This window comes from Anomaloglossus baeobatrachus, chromosome 1 (assembly GCF_048569485.1).
Source record: "Anomaloglossus baeobatrachus isolate aAnoBae1 chromosome 1, aAnoBae1.hap1, whole genome shotgun sequence".
Taxonomy (NCBI): domain Eukaryota; kingdom Metazoa; phylum Chordata; class Amphibia; order Anura; family Aromobatidae; genus Anomaloglossus; species Anomaloglossus baeobatrachus.
In genome coordinates, this window is record NC_134353.1 from 918,073,311 (window position 1) to 918,092,401 (window position 19,091).

At 53.8% G+C, this 19,091-nt stretch overlaps 1 protein-coding gene across 2 annotated transcripts in view; it reads left to right on the plus strand.

Annotated features, from left to right (window-relative positions):
- TPGS2 (tubulin polyglutamylase complex subunit 2) overlaps positions 1-14,029 on the plus strand; it is a 53,255-nt gene extending 39,226 nt beyond the window's left edge. For both annotated transcript variants that reach the window (XM_075327754.1, XM_075327746.1), the window contains exons 6-8: positions 103-207; positions 2,413-2,576; positions 12,668-14,029. In XM_075327754.1, coding sequence (XP_075183869.1) covers positions 103-207; positions 2,413-2,576; positions 12,668-12,886 — 488 coding nt within the window. In that variant the 3' untranslated portion in view covers positions 12,887-14,029. The remainder of the gene's footprint in view (positions 1-102; positions 208-2,412; positions 2,577-12,667) is intronic.
- The last annotated feature ends 5,062 nt before the right edge of the window (positions 14,030-19,091 follow it).

Genomic DNA, 19,091 nt, shown 5'->3' on the forward strand with positions numbered 1-19,091 from the left:
CGATCTGCTTGGCGTGTGCCGCCCACTCCTGACCCACTCTAAAACTTAGCTTTGCCACAAAATATCCTATTAATGGGTTTCTTTTCTTCTTTCTCCCTTAAGGGCTCCCGGAAAAGCCACATTTTGATTCCCGGAACGTGATCTTTGAGCTGGATCCTTGTGATGGAAACGGGAAAGTGTGTCTGGTCTACAGGAAACATGCGGCAGGTCGGCTGACGCTCCATATTGTGTGTGGTACAACACCGGGCCTGAGCCCGCGGCGAGGGGGCGATCGCTGTGTTTATTTTGTCATTGGACTGATGGCAGATACTGAGCGGGTCCCATTGTCCATTGTTACGTCTGCCTGGTTTCTGCTTGTAATACTGTGTGCACTGGGACTTGTGCCTATTGCTGCCATGTAAAAGCCCCAGCCCTGCAGAAACAGTCACCTCCAGAAACATAGGACGAGAGATTAGTGCTGGGGAGCGGCTGTCACATGTAGTGCGCCCACTGTAATCAAGGGGTATCCGTATTACTTTTTCCTATCATAGTATTCATATTCCTCTCATTAATCAGTGGGCAAATTACCCTGTGGAATGAGTGCATATTGACTGGACGTCTGCTCCGCCCTGGGTAGCGGCTGGACGTCTCGACTGCCGCTGACATAGGGACTGGAGGTCTGCACTGCCGCTAAAATAGGGACTGGACGTCTGCACTGCTGCTAAAATAGGGACTGGACGGCTGCACTGCCGCTAAAATAGGGACTGGACGTCTGCACTGCTGCTAAAATAGGGACTGGACGGCTGCACTGCCGCTAAAATAGGGACTGGATGTCTGCGCTGCCGCTGATGTAGGGGCTGGATGTCTGCACTGTCGCAGATGTAGGGGCTGGACGTCTGCGCTGCCGCTGATGTAGGGACTGGATGTCTGCGCTGCCGCTGATGTAGGGGCTGGACGTCTGCGCTGACGCTGATGTAGGGGCTGGACGTCTGCGCTGACGCTGATGTAGGGGCTGGACGTCTTCCCTTTCACTGATGTAGGGGCTGGACGTCTTCCCTTTCACTGATGTAGGGGCTGGACGTCTGCGCTGCTGCTGATGTAGGGGCTGGACGACTGCACTCCTGCTGATGTAGGGCCTAGAAGGCTGCGCTGCTGCTGACGTAGATGCTGGCCGTCTGCGCTGCCGCTGATGTAGGGGCTGGACGGCTGCACTGCCGCTGATGTAGGGGCTGGACGGCTGCACTGCCGCTGATGTAGGGGCTGGACGGCTGCGCTGACGCTGATGTAGGGGCTGGACGTCTGCGCTGACGCTGATGTAGGGGCTGGACGTCTTCCCTTTCACTGATGTAGGGGCTGGACGTCTTCCCTTTCACTGATGTAGGGGCTGGACGTCTGCGCTGCTGCTGATGTAGGGGCTGGACGTCTGTACTCCTGCTGATGTAGGGCCTAGAAGGCTGCGCTGCTGCTGACGTAGATGCTGGCCGTCTGCGCTGCCGCTGATGTAGGGGCTGGACGGCTGCACTGCCGCTGATGTAGGGGCTGGACGGCTGCACTGCCGCTGATGTAGGGGCTGGACGGCTGCACTGCCGCTGATGTAGGGGCTGGACGGCTGCACTGCCGCTGATGTAGGGGCTGGACGGCTGCGCTGACGCTGATGTAGGGGCTGGACGTCTGCGCTGACGCTGATGTAGGGGCTGGACGTCTTCCCTTTCACTGATGTAGGGGCTGGACGTCTTCCCTTTCACTGATGTAGGGGCTGGACGTCTGCGCTGCTGCTGATGTAGGGGCTGGACGTCTGTACTCCTGCTGATGTAGGGCCTAGAAGGCTGCGCTGCTGCTGACGTAGATGCTGGCCGTCTGCGCTGCCGCTGATGTAGGGGCTGGACGGCTGCACTGCCGCTGATGTAGGGGCTGGACGGCTGCACTGCCGCTGATGTAGGGGCTGGACGGCTGCACTGCCGCTGATGTAGGAGCTGGACGGCTGCACTGCCGCTGATGTAGGGACTGGACGGCTGCACTGCCGCTGATGTAGGGGCTGGATGGCTGCACTGCCGCTGATGTAGATGCTGGCCGTCTGCGCTGCTGCTGACGTAGATGCTGGCCGTCTGCGCTGCCGCTGATGTAGGGGCTGGACGGCTGCACTGCCGCTGATGTAGGGGCTGGAGGTCTACACTGCCGCTGATGTAGGGGCTGGAGGTCTACACTGCCGCTGATGTAGGGGCTGGAGGTCTACACTGCCGCTGATGTAGGGGCTGGAGGTCCACTCTGCTCCTACCCCCCAGGATCATGATGGAAATTACATAATTAATGTAACGATATCACATGATGCTGTATTGTTCGATCGTACCATCATGTGAGGGGGTGCAGGTCACATTATGTATCATAAGACCTCCTGGGAATTACTAATGCGTACCTTTGCTCTTCATCCCTCAGGGCAGGCGACCTGCGATCCTACAATCTGGTTCCTGGACCGGGCGCTCTTCTGGCATTTCCTTACAGACACATTCACGGCTTATTACCGGATACTTCTGTGCCACCTCGGGCTGCCACAGTGGCAGTACTCCTTCACCAGCTACGGCCTGAGCCCCGTCGCCAAGGTCTGATGCCTCATATCCCACTCATATTACTACACTATACAGCGCACAATCTACATGTCGTGTTACATACAGTATATAGCCTGGATTATACCTCTGCATTCACAATTATACAGGCTCAGGAGCTGAAATCTCCCAGCATTGACTGCTCGTGTCTGCCAATCATTTGTGTTTTGGAAAATGTCATCTGTACACCAAGAACCGTACAGTCATCTGATGTGAGAAAAGATAACTGTCCACCAGCATCATGTGTGACTGACCACAAATATATGTGTGTTCAATAACAAGTAACAGAATAGTGAGTGCAGCTCTGGAGTATAATACGAGATGTAACTCAGGATCACTACAGGATAAGTAATGTAATGTATCTACACAGTGACTGCACCAGCAGAATAGTGAGTGCAGCTCTGGAGTATAAGGCTCTGTGCGCACTGGGAAATGGAATTTTCTTGAGAAAATTCCGCATCCTCTCAAAGATTACCGCACCCGCGGTAAAAAACCGCGGGAAACCGCACCCGAAAACCGCATGCGGTTTGCCGCGGTTTGCCGCGGCTTTACCGCGGTATTGTTCGCGGTATTGCCGCGGTTTTGCCGCGTGCGGGTTGGGATGTGCTTTATTGCATTCAATGCAATAAAGCACATTGAAGAAAAAAAAAAAAAAAAAATACATTTAATTCTGATAGTAGATAGACAGAAGAATAGATAGAGGGATAGATAGATAGATAGAGGGATAGATAGAGGGATAGATAGATAGAGGGATAGATAGATAGAGGGATAGACAGATCGCTGCATTTCCCACGGTCGGCAGTGAGTTCACATTACCGGCCGTGGGAAATGACCGGTAATTACCTCTGCTGTCTGCTGCATTCAGCCTGTGTCTGTGACACATCGCGGCTGGATGTTAGCAGCGCAGGACGCAGGAGCCGGAGCTGTGTGGATTACGCCGGAGCTTTGTTTGGGAGGGGTTAATAAAATGGTGAACGAGGCTTGTTGGTTTTATTTAAAATAAAGGATTTTTCGGTGTCTGTGTTTTATTCACTTTACTTACGGGTTGATCATGTCAGCTGTCACATAGACGCTGCCATGATCAAGCCTGGGGTTAATGGCGGTGGTCCCCCATCACCATTAACCCCTTGTATTACCTTGTCACCACTGCTACACGGTGGCAAGAAGAGCCGAGGACACGCCGGCAGTGCCGCATAATGCATGCGACAGTCCCGGGGCAGCTGCGGCTGATATTCTCGGCTGCCGGAGGGGGAGTGAGGCGGGGGACATTACCCCTGCCCCTCTCCCTCCCCAGCCTGAGAATACCGGGCCGCCGCTGTGTGCTTACCTCGGCTGGAAGGTAAATATACAGCGGAGCCCACGTTCTTTTTTTCCTATATTTCCGTTTTCTTTCTATGTGTGTTCTATGTGTCTGTGTCTATGTGATCTATGTCTGTGATGTGTTCTGTGTCTGATGTGTGTGTGTGTTTACTCTCTGCACGACTTCCTGTTCCTGTAATGACATCACTTCCCTGCAAAACCGCAAGCAAGTGATGTACATTACCGGAGGTAAACCGCAAAATACCGCAGGGAATAACGCAGGAAAATGCAGTGAACCGCACAGAATTTGCTGCCTGCGTTATTCCCTGCGGGATTTCATGATTAACATTGAGTCAATGGAGTGAAATCCCGCAGCGATGTGCGGAAAAGAAGTGACATGCACTTGTTTTTGCTGCGGGATTCCCGCAGCAAAACATGCAGCTGTCAAATTCCGCCCAGTGCGCACAGGATTTTTTTTCTCCATAGGATTTGCTGGTGATTCACTGCAGAGATGTTATGAACATTTTCTGCAGCGAAACATGCAGCAAATCCGCGGAAAATCCGCGGCAAAATCCGGTAAGTGCGCACATAGCCTTATACTGGATGTTACTCAGGATCAGTACAGGATAAGTAATGTAATGTATATACACACTGACTGCACCAGCAGAATAGTGAGTGCTGCTCTGGTGTATAATACAGGATGTAACTCAGGATCAGTACAGGATAAGTAATGTAATGTATGTACACAGTGACTGCACCAGCAGAATAGTGAGTGCAGCTCTGGAGTATAATACAGGATGTAACTCAGGATCAGTACAGGATAAGTAATGTAATGTATGTACACAGTGACTGCACCAGCAGAATAGTGAGTGCAGCTCTGGAGTATAATATAGGATAAAACTCCGTACAGGATATGTAATGTAATGTATATACACAGTGACTCCACCAGCAGAATAGTGAGTGCTGCTCTGGGGTATAATACAGGATGTAACTCAGGATCAGTACAGGATAAGTAATGTAATGTATGTGCACAGTGACTGCATCAGCAGAATAGTGAGTGCAGCTCTGGCGTATAATATAGGATAAAACTCAGTACAGGATATGTAATGTAATGTATATACACAGTGACTCCACCAGCAGAATAGTGAGTGCTGCTCTGGGGTATAATACAGGATGTAACTCAGAAAAAGTACAAGATAAGTAATGTAATGTATGTACACAGTGACTGCACCAACAGAATAGTGAGTGCAGCTCTGGAGTATAATACAGAATATAACAGGATCAGTACAGGATAAGTAATGTATGTACACAGTGACTGCACCAGTAGAATAGTGAGTGCAGCTCTGGAGTATAATATAGGATAAAACTCCGTACAAGATATGTAATGTAATGTATGTACACAGTGACTGCACCAGCAGAATAGTGAGTGCAGCTCTGGAGTATAATACAGAATATAACAGGATCAGTACAGGATAAGTAATGTATGTACACAGTGACTGCACCAGTAGAATAGTGAGTGCAGTTCTGGAGTACAATACAGGATGTAACTCAGGATCAGTATAGGATAAGTAATGTAATGTATGTATACAGTGACTGCACCAGCAGAATAGTGAGTGCAGCTCTGGAGTATAATACAGGATGTAACTCAGGATCAGTACAGGATAAGTAATGTAATGTATGTACACAGTGACTGCACCAGCAGAATAGTGAGTGCAGCTCTGGAGTATAATACAGGATGTAACTCAGGATCAGTACAGGATAAGTAATGTAATGTATGTACACACTGACTGCACCAGCAGAATAGCGAGTGCAGCTCTGGAGTATAATACAGAATGTTTTTTCCTTGTGATACAGCCTGTTTTCCCTCTGATGATAATGATATAGCATCATCTCGTCCTCTGTTTCTACAGTTACTATCGTTTGCTGTTTCTGATTGCCTTCTGAGCCTGAAATGGCTGATTTTTAGGGGTTTTCCCACAAACAAAGTTAACTGTAAAGTTGATTTTGATCAATAGATCTTGGAATAATAATAATTTCCACAATTGGATGTGTTTAAAAAAATAATGTTCCTGTGCTGAGATAATCTTATATATGTGTTCCTGCTGTATACTGTGTAATGGCTGTGTCTGACTGTACAGGAGCATGGTCTGATCATACCACATCTCCTGGACAGGGGACGACACAGAAGAGAGTATACAGATAGCACAGAATGGGATTACTGCTGATTCTTTTTGTAAGGTAAAATGTTTCCCTGCCTGTTTTTACAAAAATGTTTTATCTCAAAGAAAGAATAATTTGTGATCCCGTGCTGTAATGTTTGTGTTCTTTTTTACGATCAGACCATGCTCCTGTACGGTCAGACACGGCCATTACACAGTACACAGCAGGTACACATTTCTTAGATTATCTCAGCACAGGAACATTTTTCTTTAGCCATATTCTGTTGTGATAATTATTATTCTAAGATCCATTGATTACAATGAACTCTATTGGTGTGAAAACCCCTGTGATTGATGATTTGTATTACAGTGCATTTTATGTGTCCCTACAAAGCATGAGACCATAGACATAGGGAAGCGTCATTTCCACTTATCATGTACAGATTTTGATCATTAGCTTTTCTCTATCGTTTCATTGGGGGACACAGGACCATGGGGGACACAGGACCATGGTTATGCTGCTGTCACTAGGAGGCTGACACTAAGTAAACATAAAAAAGTTAGCTCCTCCCTAGCAGTATACACCCCGAGCCGGAGGCGGGCTCAGATCAGTTTTTAGCTTAGTGTCGTAGGAGGCTGATGTGGGCCGTCTCGGCCCCCCTCAGCCATGTATGTTTTTGCGCTTTTTTCTTTTATTTCGGCGCCGCTCATCGCTCTCATACCTGTCGTCTTCTTCTCTGCAGGTATTCGCTTCACTCATTCTCCGCAGCCCCGTGGGTACCGCTCCCCAGGGTCGCAGGGGCTTGAGACTTCGGGCCCTCTCCCCCGTCCGTCCCCGTGGTACCACTCCCGGGGGTGCGCGTGTGGGCAGGTTGTTTTGTGGGCACCCCTGATTCGCCCTGAGGTATCACCCCAAAGGGCGTACAGGGGAGTACAGCAGGGATGGATCCTCCGCAGCGTGTGTGATAGATGGGGCCCTGTCACGCTGCATTCTCCTGGAGGCGGCTGTCTACCCCCATCATGATGTCCACTACCCTGCCTTCAGCACGCTCTCCCCCGGAGCCTTCCTGGACGAGCAGCGCTGTTCACAGGCAGGGCCAGGGAGCCCTGCCTGCACCGCATCCATCGCTGAGCCGGCGCCGCCGATTGCAGGTAGGACCGACTTCCCTGCTCTTTCCCCCGGCCCTCTCCATAAATTTAGTCCCCGGTCTCGGCCTAGTCGCTCCTGCGTCCTAGCCACGCCCCCGCTGCAGCGCTATTGGCCGCCGGTCGTCTCCCTCTGTATCCTCCCACTGCTCTGCCTCCTGGCTGATGGTGGGGGCTGTGAATCCTCCGGTTTTTTCGCGCCGGAATCCTGCTCCTCCCCCAGCCTCCTCCAGCGTCCCCTCACCATTTTAGCCTGCCTCTGGTCCCCTGAGGCTGCAGCGCGCCGGCGTTCTGATTTTTCTGGCCAGCTCATTCCTGGACTCCACTTCTGGACTGGTGGGCAGCACGCAGGACCTGGGTAAGCTCTGCTCCTAAGGAGTAGCCCTCACTAGGTAGCATTCTCTGAGTTTAGGGACGAGTTAACCCTCTCCTGTCTCCTTCCTAGCAGCCACCAGGGAGAGTACCTGTTTGCACCATGCCTAAGGCTAAGCCCACCCAATCCAAGCAGGCCCCCTTTGCACTATTTTTTGCATGCTCCTCCTGCAGCTCCAAATTTTCCCAGGGTCAGGACGCCCCACTATGCTCTGTCTGTTCTACAGACGCGCAGCCTCCGCAGAACTCCGCGGCCGACGTTTCTGATACCGCAGACGCCACAGCGCCATATGCTGCAGGGCCCTGCGTCCCGCCCCCCCCCCCGACTGGCTAGCGTCCCTGTCCCAGTCCGTAGATTCCCTCTCTGAGGCTTCTCGGACCATCGCGCAAGCTCTACGCCTGCTGCCGACGCTCGCCCAGATTCCCGCAGACCCGGCGCAATTGCCTCCGGAGCAGGTGAGCCCCGTTGCAGGGTCCTCCTCTGCTGCTCAGAAACGGACCCGCCAGGTCTCGTCCTCAGACTCTTCCCAGGTTTCACCTTCATCCCCAGGTCCAGACCGTCAGTCCTCCAGGGAGGCTTCTGACTGCTCCGAGGATGATTCCGATGTGGTACCCCTGCAGGACTCAGAGCAGGCGGCCGATATTCGGCACATGGTAAATAGCCTGATAGAAGCAGTGAACCAGACCTTGAAGGTACAGGTGGACCCAGTCTCCTCCCAGAGCACCCAGATCTCCTTTAAGCGGGTGAAGCGGGCCCAGAACACATTCAGCGGACATCCAGAATTCGCTGAGTTACTGCGCAGCCACAGGCAACAGCCGGACAGGGTATTTACCAGCGGTAAGTCCATCGATTTGCATTATCCCTTTCCTGAGGGTCTTCGAAAGGATTGGGCAGGTTCCCCTGTGGTCGATCCCCCAATCTCCCGCCTGTCTTCTCACACAGTCCTTCCACTCACTAACGGTACGTCTCTCAAAGACCCTACGGACCGTACTATTGACAGGTTGGCCCGTTCCACCTTCGAGGCAGCGGGCTCATCCCTCTCTCCGGCCTTCGCCTCGGTTTGGGTTGCGAAGGCCCTGATGTCCTGGGCGGACACGCTACGCTGCGGTCTCCGCGCCATTCCTGCCAATCCGGACCTGGTTCCCATCGCCTCGCAGATTTCCCTCGCGGGTGAGTACTTGCTCAATGCAGCCCTGGCGTCTGCAAGTTGCGCGACCCAGGCCGCCAGCAACAATGTGGCCATCCGTCGAGCCCTTTGGCTCCGGTCCTGGAACGCGGATGCGGCCTCTAAGAAGTCACTAACTTCCCTTCCCTTCCTAGGGGAGCGTCTCTTCGGAGATAGGCTGGACCAGCTGATCTCCGATGCAACGGGAGGAAAGAGTACATCTCTCCCCCAATTGCGCCCCAAGCGCTTCCAGAATCGGCGCCCCACCGCTCGTTTCCGGCCCTTTCGCAGCTTCAGCTCCAATCCCCAGCCGCGGAAAAGCCGCTCTCCTCCGCGAGACAGGAAGACCCCGTCATTCAAGACCAATCCCGCCTGGCGTTCACGCCCCCGCCAGTCCACGAGATCCTCTTCTGGTTACCGCCGTCGTTCCTCCAAGTGACTCGCGGTCGGCGCGCAACAGCGCCAGACTTGTGGGAGGGCGTCTGTCTCGTTTTCAGCATGTGTGGATCCCCCTGACCGCCGATGCCTGGGTCAGAGAGATCATCACATCAGGCTACAAAATAGAATTCGAGGCAAAGCCACCGAGACGTTTTTTCCTATCTCGCCCTCCCGAGTCTCCCGCGCGGGCTCGCGCGTTCTTTCACTCCATAGACTCCCTCCTCCGAACCGGAGTCGTGGTACCAGTCCCTCCCGCAGAGCGTTTCAAGGGGTTCTATTCCAACCTTTTCGTGGTCCCCAAAAAGGACGGCTCTGTCCGTCCCGTCCTCGACCTAAAGCTTCTGAACAGGTCGGTGAGACCTCGGCCGTTTCGAATGGAGTCACTCCGGTCCGTCATCGCGTCCATGGAGGTAGGCGAATTCCTGGCATCGCTGGATATTCAAGACGCCTATCTTCACGTCCCGATAGCCACCTCTCACCAACAGTTCCTCCGCTTTGCGATAGCGGAAGACCACTTCCAGTTCACGGATCTTCCCTTCGGCCTCGCATCCGCACCCAGGGTCTTTACGAAGATCATGGCTGCTGCCATGTCCGTCCTGCATGCCAGGGGTGTCATGGTCATCCCGTACTTGGACGATATGTTAATAAAGGGCTCTTCCTTCGAGGACTGTCGTCTTGGGGTTCAGGTCACGATCGACACCCTTTCACGGTTAGGGTGGCTGATAAATCGGAAGAAGTCCTCTCTGATCCCGGCCCGTCGGATCACCTTTTTAGGCATGGTATTCGATACCATCCAAGGGCGAGTGTTCCTCACACAGGAGAAGATCTCCTCCCTACAACGAGGACTCCGCGCTCTCCGGCGTCAGCGCCAAGTGCCCATCAGGTTCGGCATGCGAGTCCTCGGTCGTATGGTGGCGGCGATGGAAGCGGTACCCTTTGCACAGTTCCATCTCCGGCCCCTCCAGCTGGCCTTGCTGAAGAAGTGGGACAGATCTCCCTTTTCTCTGGACCGCAGGTTTCATCTTTCGCCGGAGACCCGCCACTCCCTCCGTTGGTGGCTCAATCAGCGCAACCTCGCATCAGGGAGGTCTTTCCTCCCGCTCCACTGGAAGATAGTGACCACCGACGCCAGTCTCCAGGGCTGGGGAGCAGTGTTTCGACATCACACAGCGCAGGGCCGATGGTCACCGAGAGGGTTGCCTCCAGATCAACATTTTGGAGATAAGAGCCATCCGGCTAGCCTTGCAGCAGTTTCGGCACCTAGTACAGGGTTGCCCGGTCAGGATCCAGTCGGACAATGCGACGGCGGTGGCGTACATCAACCACCAAGGCGGCACAAGAAGTGACGGGGCGATGCGAGAAGTCAAGAAGATCTTGCACTGGGCCGAGTGTCATCACTCCCTGATCTCAGCGGTACACATCCCAGGCGTGGACAATTGGGCGGCGGACTTCCTCAGCAGGGAAGGCCTCGCCTCCGGAGAATGGTCCCTCAACCGGGAAGTCTTCAACCAGATCTGCGACAGATGGGGAGTTCCGGACGTGGACCTAATGGCCTCCCGGTTCAACCGTCAGGTTCCGCACTTTGTAGCGCGGTGCCGCGACCGCTTGGCTTTAGGAGTCGACGCCCTCACACTGTCATGGAGCCAGTTCAGTCTCCCGTACATCTTCCCTCCGCTCCCTCTAATTCCGAGGGTCCTCAAGAAGATCAAGGCGGAAGGGATACCGGTCATCCTAGTGGCTCCGGACTGGCCCAGGCGAGCATGGTTCGCGGAACTAACTCAGCTCCTCGCAGACGCTCCGTGGCGCCTTCCAGACCGTCCAGATCTCCTGCAGCAGGGACCTCTCTTCCATCAGAACTCACAGGTCCTAAATTTGACGGCCTGGCCATTGAATCCTGGGTTCTAGCTAAGGCTGGTTTTTCCTCAAGAGTGATTCAGACAATGATTAGGGCCAGGAAGCCATCTTCATCAAAGATTTACCACCGCACGTGGAAGGTCTTCTTCAGGTGGTGTGAAGAGCAGAATATTTCTTCTCCTCTCGCCTTCTCCCTTCCTTCCCTATTGGCATTCTTGCAGTCAGGCCTAGATGCGGGTCTCTCGCTCGCAACACTAAAAGGCCAGATATCGGCGTTATCAATCCTGTTTCAGAAGCCACTGGCCGCTCGTTCACAGGTTAAGAACTTCATTCAGGGAGTGGCCCACCTGGCACCGCCGTACCGTCGGCCTCTAGAACCGTGGGACCTTAATCTAGTCCTAGGGTCACTTCAGGGCTCCCCATTCGAGCCCTTGCGAGAATCTTCCCTTTCTCACCTGTCTTGGAAGGTGGTGTTTCTTGTTGCCATCACTTCTATTCGCAGGACGTCAGAGCTGGCAGCTCTCTCTTGTCGTTCCCCCTTTTTGATTTTTCACCAGGACAAAGCGGTTCTCCGGCCAGATCCCGCTTTTCTCCCAAAAGTGGTCTCCCCGTTCCATCTTAACGAGGAAATCGTCCTTCCGTCCTTCTGTCCTGGCCCCTCTCACAGCTTGGAGAGGTCCTTGTACACCCTGGACCTAGTGCGGGCACTTAGAATTTATGTCTCCAGAACCGCGCCGTTCCGTAAGTCAGATGGTCTGTTTGTTCTCCCTTCTGGTCCCAAGAAGGGTGAATCGGCATCCAAGGCCACAATTGCCAGATGGATCCGTTCCGCCATATCAGAGGCCTATCGGATTCGGGACAAGTCTCCGCCGCGGGGGGTAAAGGCGCACTCTACCCGCGCAGTGGGAGCATCTTGGGCGATTAGGCATCAGGCGTCGGCCGACCAGGTCTGCAAGGCCGCCACCTGGTCTAGCCTGCACACCTTTACTAGGTTCTACCAGGTTCACACCCAAGCATCGGCAGATGCTATTTTTGGGAGAAAGGTCTTGCAGGCAGCAGTTGCACACCTGTAATAGGGTGGCAGCATTCAATTATAGTGCAAGCCCGCCGAGGGAGGTTGTTGTTTTTTTTCCTCTGCGGGTTTTTCGGTATTCCCACCCAGGGACTGCTTTTGGACGTCCCATGGTCCTGTGTCCCCCAATGAAACGATAGAGAAAGTAGGATTTTTGTGTACTCACCGTAATATCTCTTTCTCTGAGTCTTCATTGGGGGACACAGCACCCACCCTGCTTGGTTTTTTGGTTGATTCAATTGCATTTGCCTGCTATTTTTTCAGTGGTCTTATGTTCATAGACCTCTTGTTTGCACGGCTGCATTGTTTTTAGTTACAACTTGTGTTTATGTATGGTGATTCTGGTACTCCTCCTACTGCTTGTGCACCAACTGATCTGAGCCCGCCTCCGGCTCGGGGTGTATACTGCTAGGGAGGAGCTAACTTTTTTATGTTTACTTAGTGTCAGCCTCCTAGTGACAGCAGCATAACCATGGTCCTGTGTCCCCCATGGTCCTGTGTCCCCCAATGAAGACTCAGAGAAAGAGATTTTACGGTGAGTACACAAAAATCCTACTTTTATCTTTGTCATTGTCCTTACAGCAATGGATGAACATGTACAAACCCATCACGTTCAGCCCGCTGCAGCTGTCCGAGGAGCCGGACTCTTTCATCAACAAACTGGACCCAAACAAGATCTTCAAGAGCAAAAACAAGACCCCAGTAACCAAAAAGAAATTGCCAGGACCCCCCACAGGGTATCCGAAGAATCCTCTGTCTTCCGCCAAAAAATCAGAGCAGTCTGGTATGCCCCGTAAGTGACCATTACCTGCCCCTCACTATGAAGGACTTTAGACGGTGGCAAAATAGAGGTGAGTATATAGATTCTCAGTTCCTGGGTCCAGCAGCCACATTAGTAGTCCATGCCTACTGGACGAGGGTCCTACAACCTGCTTCCTACCTGCCGTAACCCCCAGGGGTGCTTCTGATTTGTAGCCCCAAATCAACGTCTAATTTTTTTTATAGTGACATAGCCATGATATCGCGCCCCTACAAATCAGAAGAGGCGCCAGGGATTACAGCAGGTAGGAGGTGGTTCGAAGGCCTCCCGTCTGTTGGGCATAGACTGGGTCGTGAACGCGGACTTCTGACATAGCCACTGAGCCCGGGTCCTGTTAATCGATTCACCTGACCCTATGTCTGAAATGATCACTAATTCAAATAAAAATGGAATTTCACTACAAAGTTTTAGCATTAAGAATCAAAGGGTATTTATAGGGTTGTGGGTTTTTTGTTTTTACCCCTGACTTATTGTTAAAACATAGATTTGTCAGTAGGTTTTTACTACCTCATTGAGAGCACATAATGTAGGCAAAGAAACCCTGAATCCAACCAGGTATCACTTAGTTTCCTGGGTGCAATGGTTCTGAGACACAGTCAGAGTTTTTAGAATTAGTATGTAGCAAAGCTGAGAAAGCATTGCTGAACTCTGTGCCGTAAAACATCACAGCATGCTGCCTTCAGATAACACAGCAAAAACCTGCTGACAGATTCCCTTTAAATCCTAACATTTTGGATACCAGCAGTCATCACTAGTTGGAGCTTAAAGTTAATTACATAGTTCTTTTTAATCAATAGATCTAATAATAATAATTCCCACAATTGGATGTGTTTAAGATAATCTTATCTAAATGTAGAACTGGTGGAGGAAGGTTGAACTAGATGGACCTAGGTCTTTTTTCAACCTAAGTAACTATGTATGTAACTATGTATGTAACTATGTATATTATATACAGTATGTGCGCCTGCTATGTACTGTGTAATGGCCGTGTCTGACCATACAGGGACATGGTCTGATCATACCACAGCTCCTGGACCGGGGAGGAAGCAAAAGAGTATAAAGACGTTACAGCATGGGAACGCAAATAATTATTTCTCTATCGTTTCATTGGGGGACACAGGACCATGGGTTATGCTGCTGTCACTAGGAGGCTGACACTAAGTAAACATAAAAAGTTAGCTCCTCCCTAGCAGTATACACCCCGAGCCGGAGGCGGGCTCAGATCAGTTTTAGCTTAGTGTCGTAGGAGGCTGATGTGGGCCGTCTCTGCCCCCCTCAGCCATGTATGTTTTTGCGCTTTTTTCTTTTTTTCGGCGCCGCTCATCACTCTCATACCTGTCTTCTTTTTCTCTGCAGGTATTCGCTTCACTCATCCTCCGCAGCCCTGTGGGTACCACTCCCCAGGGTCGCAGGGGCTTGAGATTTGGGGCCCTCTCCCCCGTCCATCCCCGTGGTACCACTCCCGGGGTTGCGCGTGTGGGCAGGTTGTTGTGGGCACCCCTGATTCGCCCTGCGGTATCACCCCAAAGGGTGTACAGGGGAGTACAGCAGGGATGGGACCTCCGCAGCGCGTGTGAATCGATGGGGCCCTGTCACGCTGCCTTCTCCTGCTGGGGGGCTGCTTCCCCCATCATGATGTCCACTTCCCTGCCTCAGCACGCTCTCCCCCGGAGTCTTCCTGGACGAGTAGCACTGTACACAGGCAGGGGCAGGGCGCCCTGCCTGCACCGCATCCGTCGCTGGGCCGGCGCCGCCGATTACAGGTAGGACCGACCTCTCCGGCACCTTCCCCCGGCCCTCTCCATAAATTTAGCCCCCGGTCTCGGCCTAGTCGCTCCTGCGTCCTAGCCACGCCCCCGCTGCAGCGCTATTGGCCGCCGGTCGTCTCCCTCTGTATCCTCCCACCGCTCTGCCTCCTGGCTTATGGTGGGGGCTGTGGATCCTCCGGTTTTTCGCGCCGGAATGCTGCTCCTCCCCCAGCCTCCTCCAGCGTCCCCTCGCCATTATAGCCTGTCTCTGGTCCCCTGAGGCTGCAGCGCGCCGGCGTTCTCACTCTTCTGGCCAGCTTACTCCTGGACTCCCTCTTCTGGACTGGTGGGCGGCGCGCAGGACCTGGGTAAGCTCTGCTCCTAAGGAGTAGCCCTCACTAGGTAGCGTTCTCTGAGTTTAGGGACGAGTTAACCCTCTCCTGTCTCCTTCCTAGCAGCCACCAGGGAGAGTACTTGTTTTCACCATGCCTAATGCTAAGCCCACCCGACCCAAGCAGGCCCCCTTTGCCTTATTTTTTGCATGCTCCTCCTGCAAGACCAAATTTTCCCAGGGCAAGGATGCCCCACTATGCTCCGTCTGTTCTACAGACGCGCAGCCTCCGCAGGACTCCGCGGCCAGCGCTTCTGATACCGCAGACGCCACAGCACCAGATGCTACAGGGCCCTGCGTCCCGCCCCCCCCGACTGGCTAGCGTCCCTGTCCCAGTCCGTAGATTCCCTCTCTGAGGCTTCTCGGACCATCGCGCAAGCACTGCGCCTGCTGCCGTCGCTCGCCCAGATTCCCGCAGACCCGACGCAATCGCCTCCGGAGCAGGTGAGCCCCGTTGCAGGGACCTCCTCTGCTGCTCAGAAGCGGACCCACCAGGTCTCATCTTCAGCCTCTTCCCAGGTTTCACCTTCATCCCCAGGTCCAGACCATCACTCCTCCAGGGAGTCTTCTGACCGCTCCGATGATGATTCCGATGCAGCACCCCTGCTGGACTCAGAGCAGGCGGCTGATATTCGGCGCATGGTGAATAGCCTGATAGAAGCAGTAAACCAGACCCTAAAGGTACAGGTGGACCCCGTCTCCTCCCAGAGCACCCAGGTCTCGTTTAAGCGGATGAAGCGGGCCCAGAGCGCATTCAGCGGACATCCAGAATTCGCTGAGTTACTGCGCAGCCACAGGCAACAGCCGGACAAGGTATTTACCAGCGGTAAGTCCATTGATTTGCATTATCCCTTTCCTGAGGGTCTTCGAAAGGATTGGGAAGGCTCCCCGGTGGTCGACCCCCCAATCTCCCGCCTGTCTTCTCACACAGTCCTTCCACTCACTAACGGTACGTCTCTCAAGGACCCCACGGACCGTACTATTGACAGGTTGGCCTGTTCCGCCTTCAAGGCAGCGGGCACATCCCTCTCACCGAACTTTGCATCGGTTTGGGTTGCGAAGGCTCTGATGTCCTGGGCGGACACGCTACGCTGCGGTCTCCGCGCCATTCCTGCCAATCCGGACTTGGTCCTCATCGCCTCGCAGATTTCCCTCGCGGGTGAGTACCTGCTCAATGCAGCCCTGGCGTCTGCAAATTGCGCGGCCCAGGCCGCCAGCAACAATGTGGCCATCCGTCGAGCCCTCTGGCTCCGGTTCTGGAACGCGGATGCGGCCTCTAAGAAGTCACTAACTTCCCTGCCCTTCCTAGGGGAACGTCTTTTTGGAGATAAGCTGGACCAGTTGATCTCCGATGCAACGGGAGGAAAGAGTACATCTCTCCCCCAATTGCGCCCCAAGCGCTTCCAGAATCGGCGCCCCACCGCTCGTTTCCGGCCCTTTCGCAGCTTCAACTCCACTCCCCAGCCGCGAAAAAGCCGCTCTCCTCCGAGAGACAGGAGGACCCCGTCATTCAAGACCAATCCCGCCTGGCGTTCACGTCCCCGCCAGTCCACGAAATCCTCTTCCGGTTACCGCCGGCGTTCCTCCAAGTGACTCGCGGTCGGCGCGCAACAGCGCCAGACTCGTGGGAGGGCGTCTGTCTCGTTTCCAGCAGGTGTGGATCCCTCTGACCGCCGATGCCTGGGTCAGAGAGATCATCACATCAGGCTACAAAATAGAATTCGAGTCAAAGCCACCGAGACGTTTTTTCCTATCTCGCCCTCCCGAGTCTCCCGCGCGGGCTCGCGCGTTCTTTCACTCCATAGACTCCATCCTCCGAGCCGGAGTCGTGGTACCAGTCCCTCCCGCAGAACGTTTCAAGGGGTTCTATTCCAACCTTTTCGTGGTCCCCAAGAAGGACGGCTCTGTCCGCCCCGTCCTCGACCTAAAGCTTCTAAACAGGTCGGTGAGGCCTCGGCCGTTTCGAATGGAGTCACTCCGGTCCGTGATCGTGTCCATGGAGGTCGGCGAATTCCTGGCATCGCTGGATATTCAAGACGCCTATCTTCACGTCTCTATAGCCACCTCTCACCAACAGTTCCTCCGCTTTGCGATAGCGGAAGATCACTTCCAGTTCACGGCTCTTCCTTTCGGCCTCGCATCCGCCCCCAGGGTCTTTACGAAAATCATGGCGGCTGCCATGTCCGTCCTACATTCCAGGGGTGTTATGGTCATCCCGTACTTGGACGATATGTTGATAAAAGGTTCTTCTTTCGAGGACTGTCGTCTTGGGGTTCAGGTCACGATCGACACCCTTTCACGGTTAGGGTGGCTGATCAATCGGAAGAAGTCCTCTCTGACCCCAGCCCGTCGGATCACCTTTTTAGGCATGGTATTCGATACTACCCAAGGGCGAGTTTTCCTCACACAAGAGAAGATGTCCTCCCTGCAACGAGGCCTCCGCGCTCTCCGGCGTCAGCGCCAAGTTTCCATCAGGTTCGGCATGCGAGTCCTCGGTCGTATGGTGGCGGCGATGGAAGCGGTACCCTTTGCACAGTTCCACCTCCGGCCCCTCCAGCTGGCCTTGCTGAAGAAGTGGGACAGATCTCCCTTTTCTCTGGACCGCAGGTTTCATCTTTCCCCGGAGACCCGCCACTCCCTCCGTTGGTTGCTCAATCAACGCAACCTCGCGTCAGGAAGGTCTTTCCTCCCGCTCCCCTGGAAGATAGTGACCACCGACGCCAGTCTCCAGGGCTGGGGGGCAGTGTTTCGGCATCACACAGCGCAAGGCCGATGGACACCGCGGGAGAGTTGTCTCCCGATCAACATTCTGGAGATAAGAGCCATCCGGCTAGCCTTGCAGCAGTTTCGGCACCTAGTACAGGGTTGCCCGGTCAGGATCCAGTCGGACAATGCGACGGCGGTGGCGTACATCAACCACCAAGGCGGCACAAGAAGTGTCGGGGCGATGCGAGAAGTCAAGAAGATTTTGCACTGGGCCGAGTGCCATCACTCCCTGATCTCAGCGGTACACATCCCAGGCGTGGACAATTGGGCGGCGGACTTCCTCAGCAGGGAAGGCCTTGCTTCCGGAGAATGGTCCCTCAACCGGGAAGTTTTCAACCAGATCTGCGACAGATGGGGAGTTCCGGATGTGGACCTAATGGCCTCCCGGTTCAACTGTCAGGTTCCGCAATTTGTAGCGCGGTGCCGCGACCGCTTGGCTTTAGGAGTCGACGCCCTCACCCTGTCATGGAGCCAGTTCAGTCTCCCGTACATCTTCCCTCCGCTCCCTCTGATCCCGAGGGTCCTCAAGAAGATCAAGGCAGAAGGAATTCCAGTCATCCTAGTGGCTCCAGACTGGCCCAGGCGAGCATGGTTCGCGGAACTCACTCAGCTCCTCGCAGACGCTCCGTGGCGTCTTCCAGACTGTCCAGATCTCCTGCAGCAGGGACCTCTTTTCCATCAGAACTCACAGGTCCTAAATTTGACGGCCTGGCCATTGAATCCTGGGTTCTAGCTCAGGCCGGTTTTTCTTCAAGAGTGATACAGACAATGATTAGGGCCAGGAAGCCATCTTCATCAAGAATATACTACCGCACGTGGAAGGTCTTCTTCAGGTGGTGTGAAGAGCACAGTATTTCTTCTCCTCTCGCCTTCTCCCTTCCTTCCCTATTGGCATTCTTGCAGTCAGGCCTAGATGCGGGTCTCTCGCTCGCAACACTAAAGGGCCAGGTATCGGCGTTGTCAATCCTGTTTCAGAAGCCACTGGCCTCTCGTCCACAGGTTAAGACCTTCATCCAGGGAGTGGCCCACCTGGCCCCGCAGTATCGTCGGCCTCTAGAACCGTGGGACCTTAATCTAGTCCTAGGGTCGCTTCAGGGTCCCCCATTCGAGCCCTTGCGGGATTCTGCCCTTTCTCACCTGTCTTGGAAGGTGGTGTTCCTCGTTGCCATCACTTCTATCCGCAGGACTTCAGAGCTGGCAGCTTTCTCTTGTCGTGCTCCCTTTTTGATTTTTCACCAGGACAAAGCGGTTCTCCGGCCAGATCCCGCCTTTCTCCCAAAG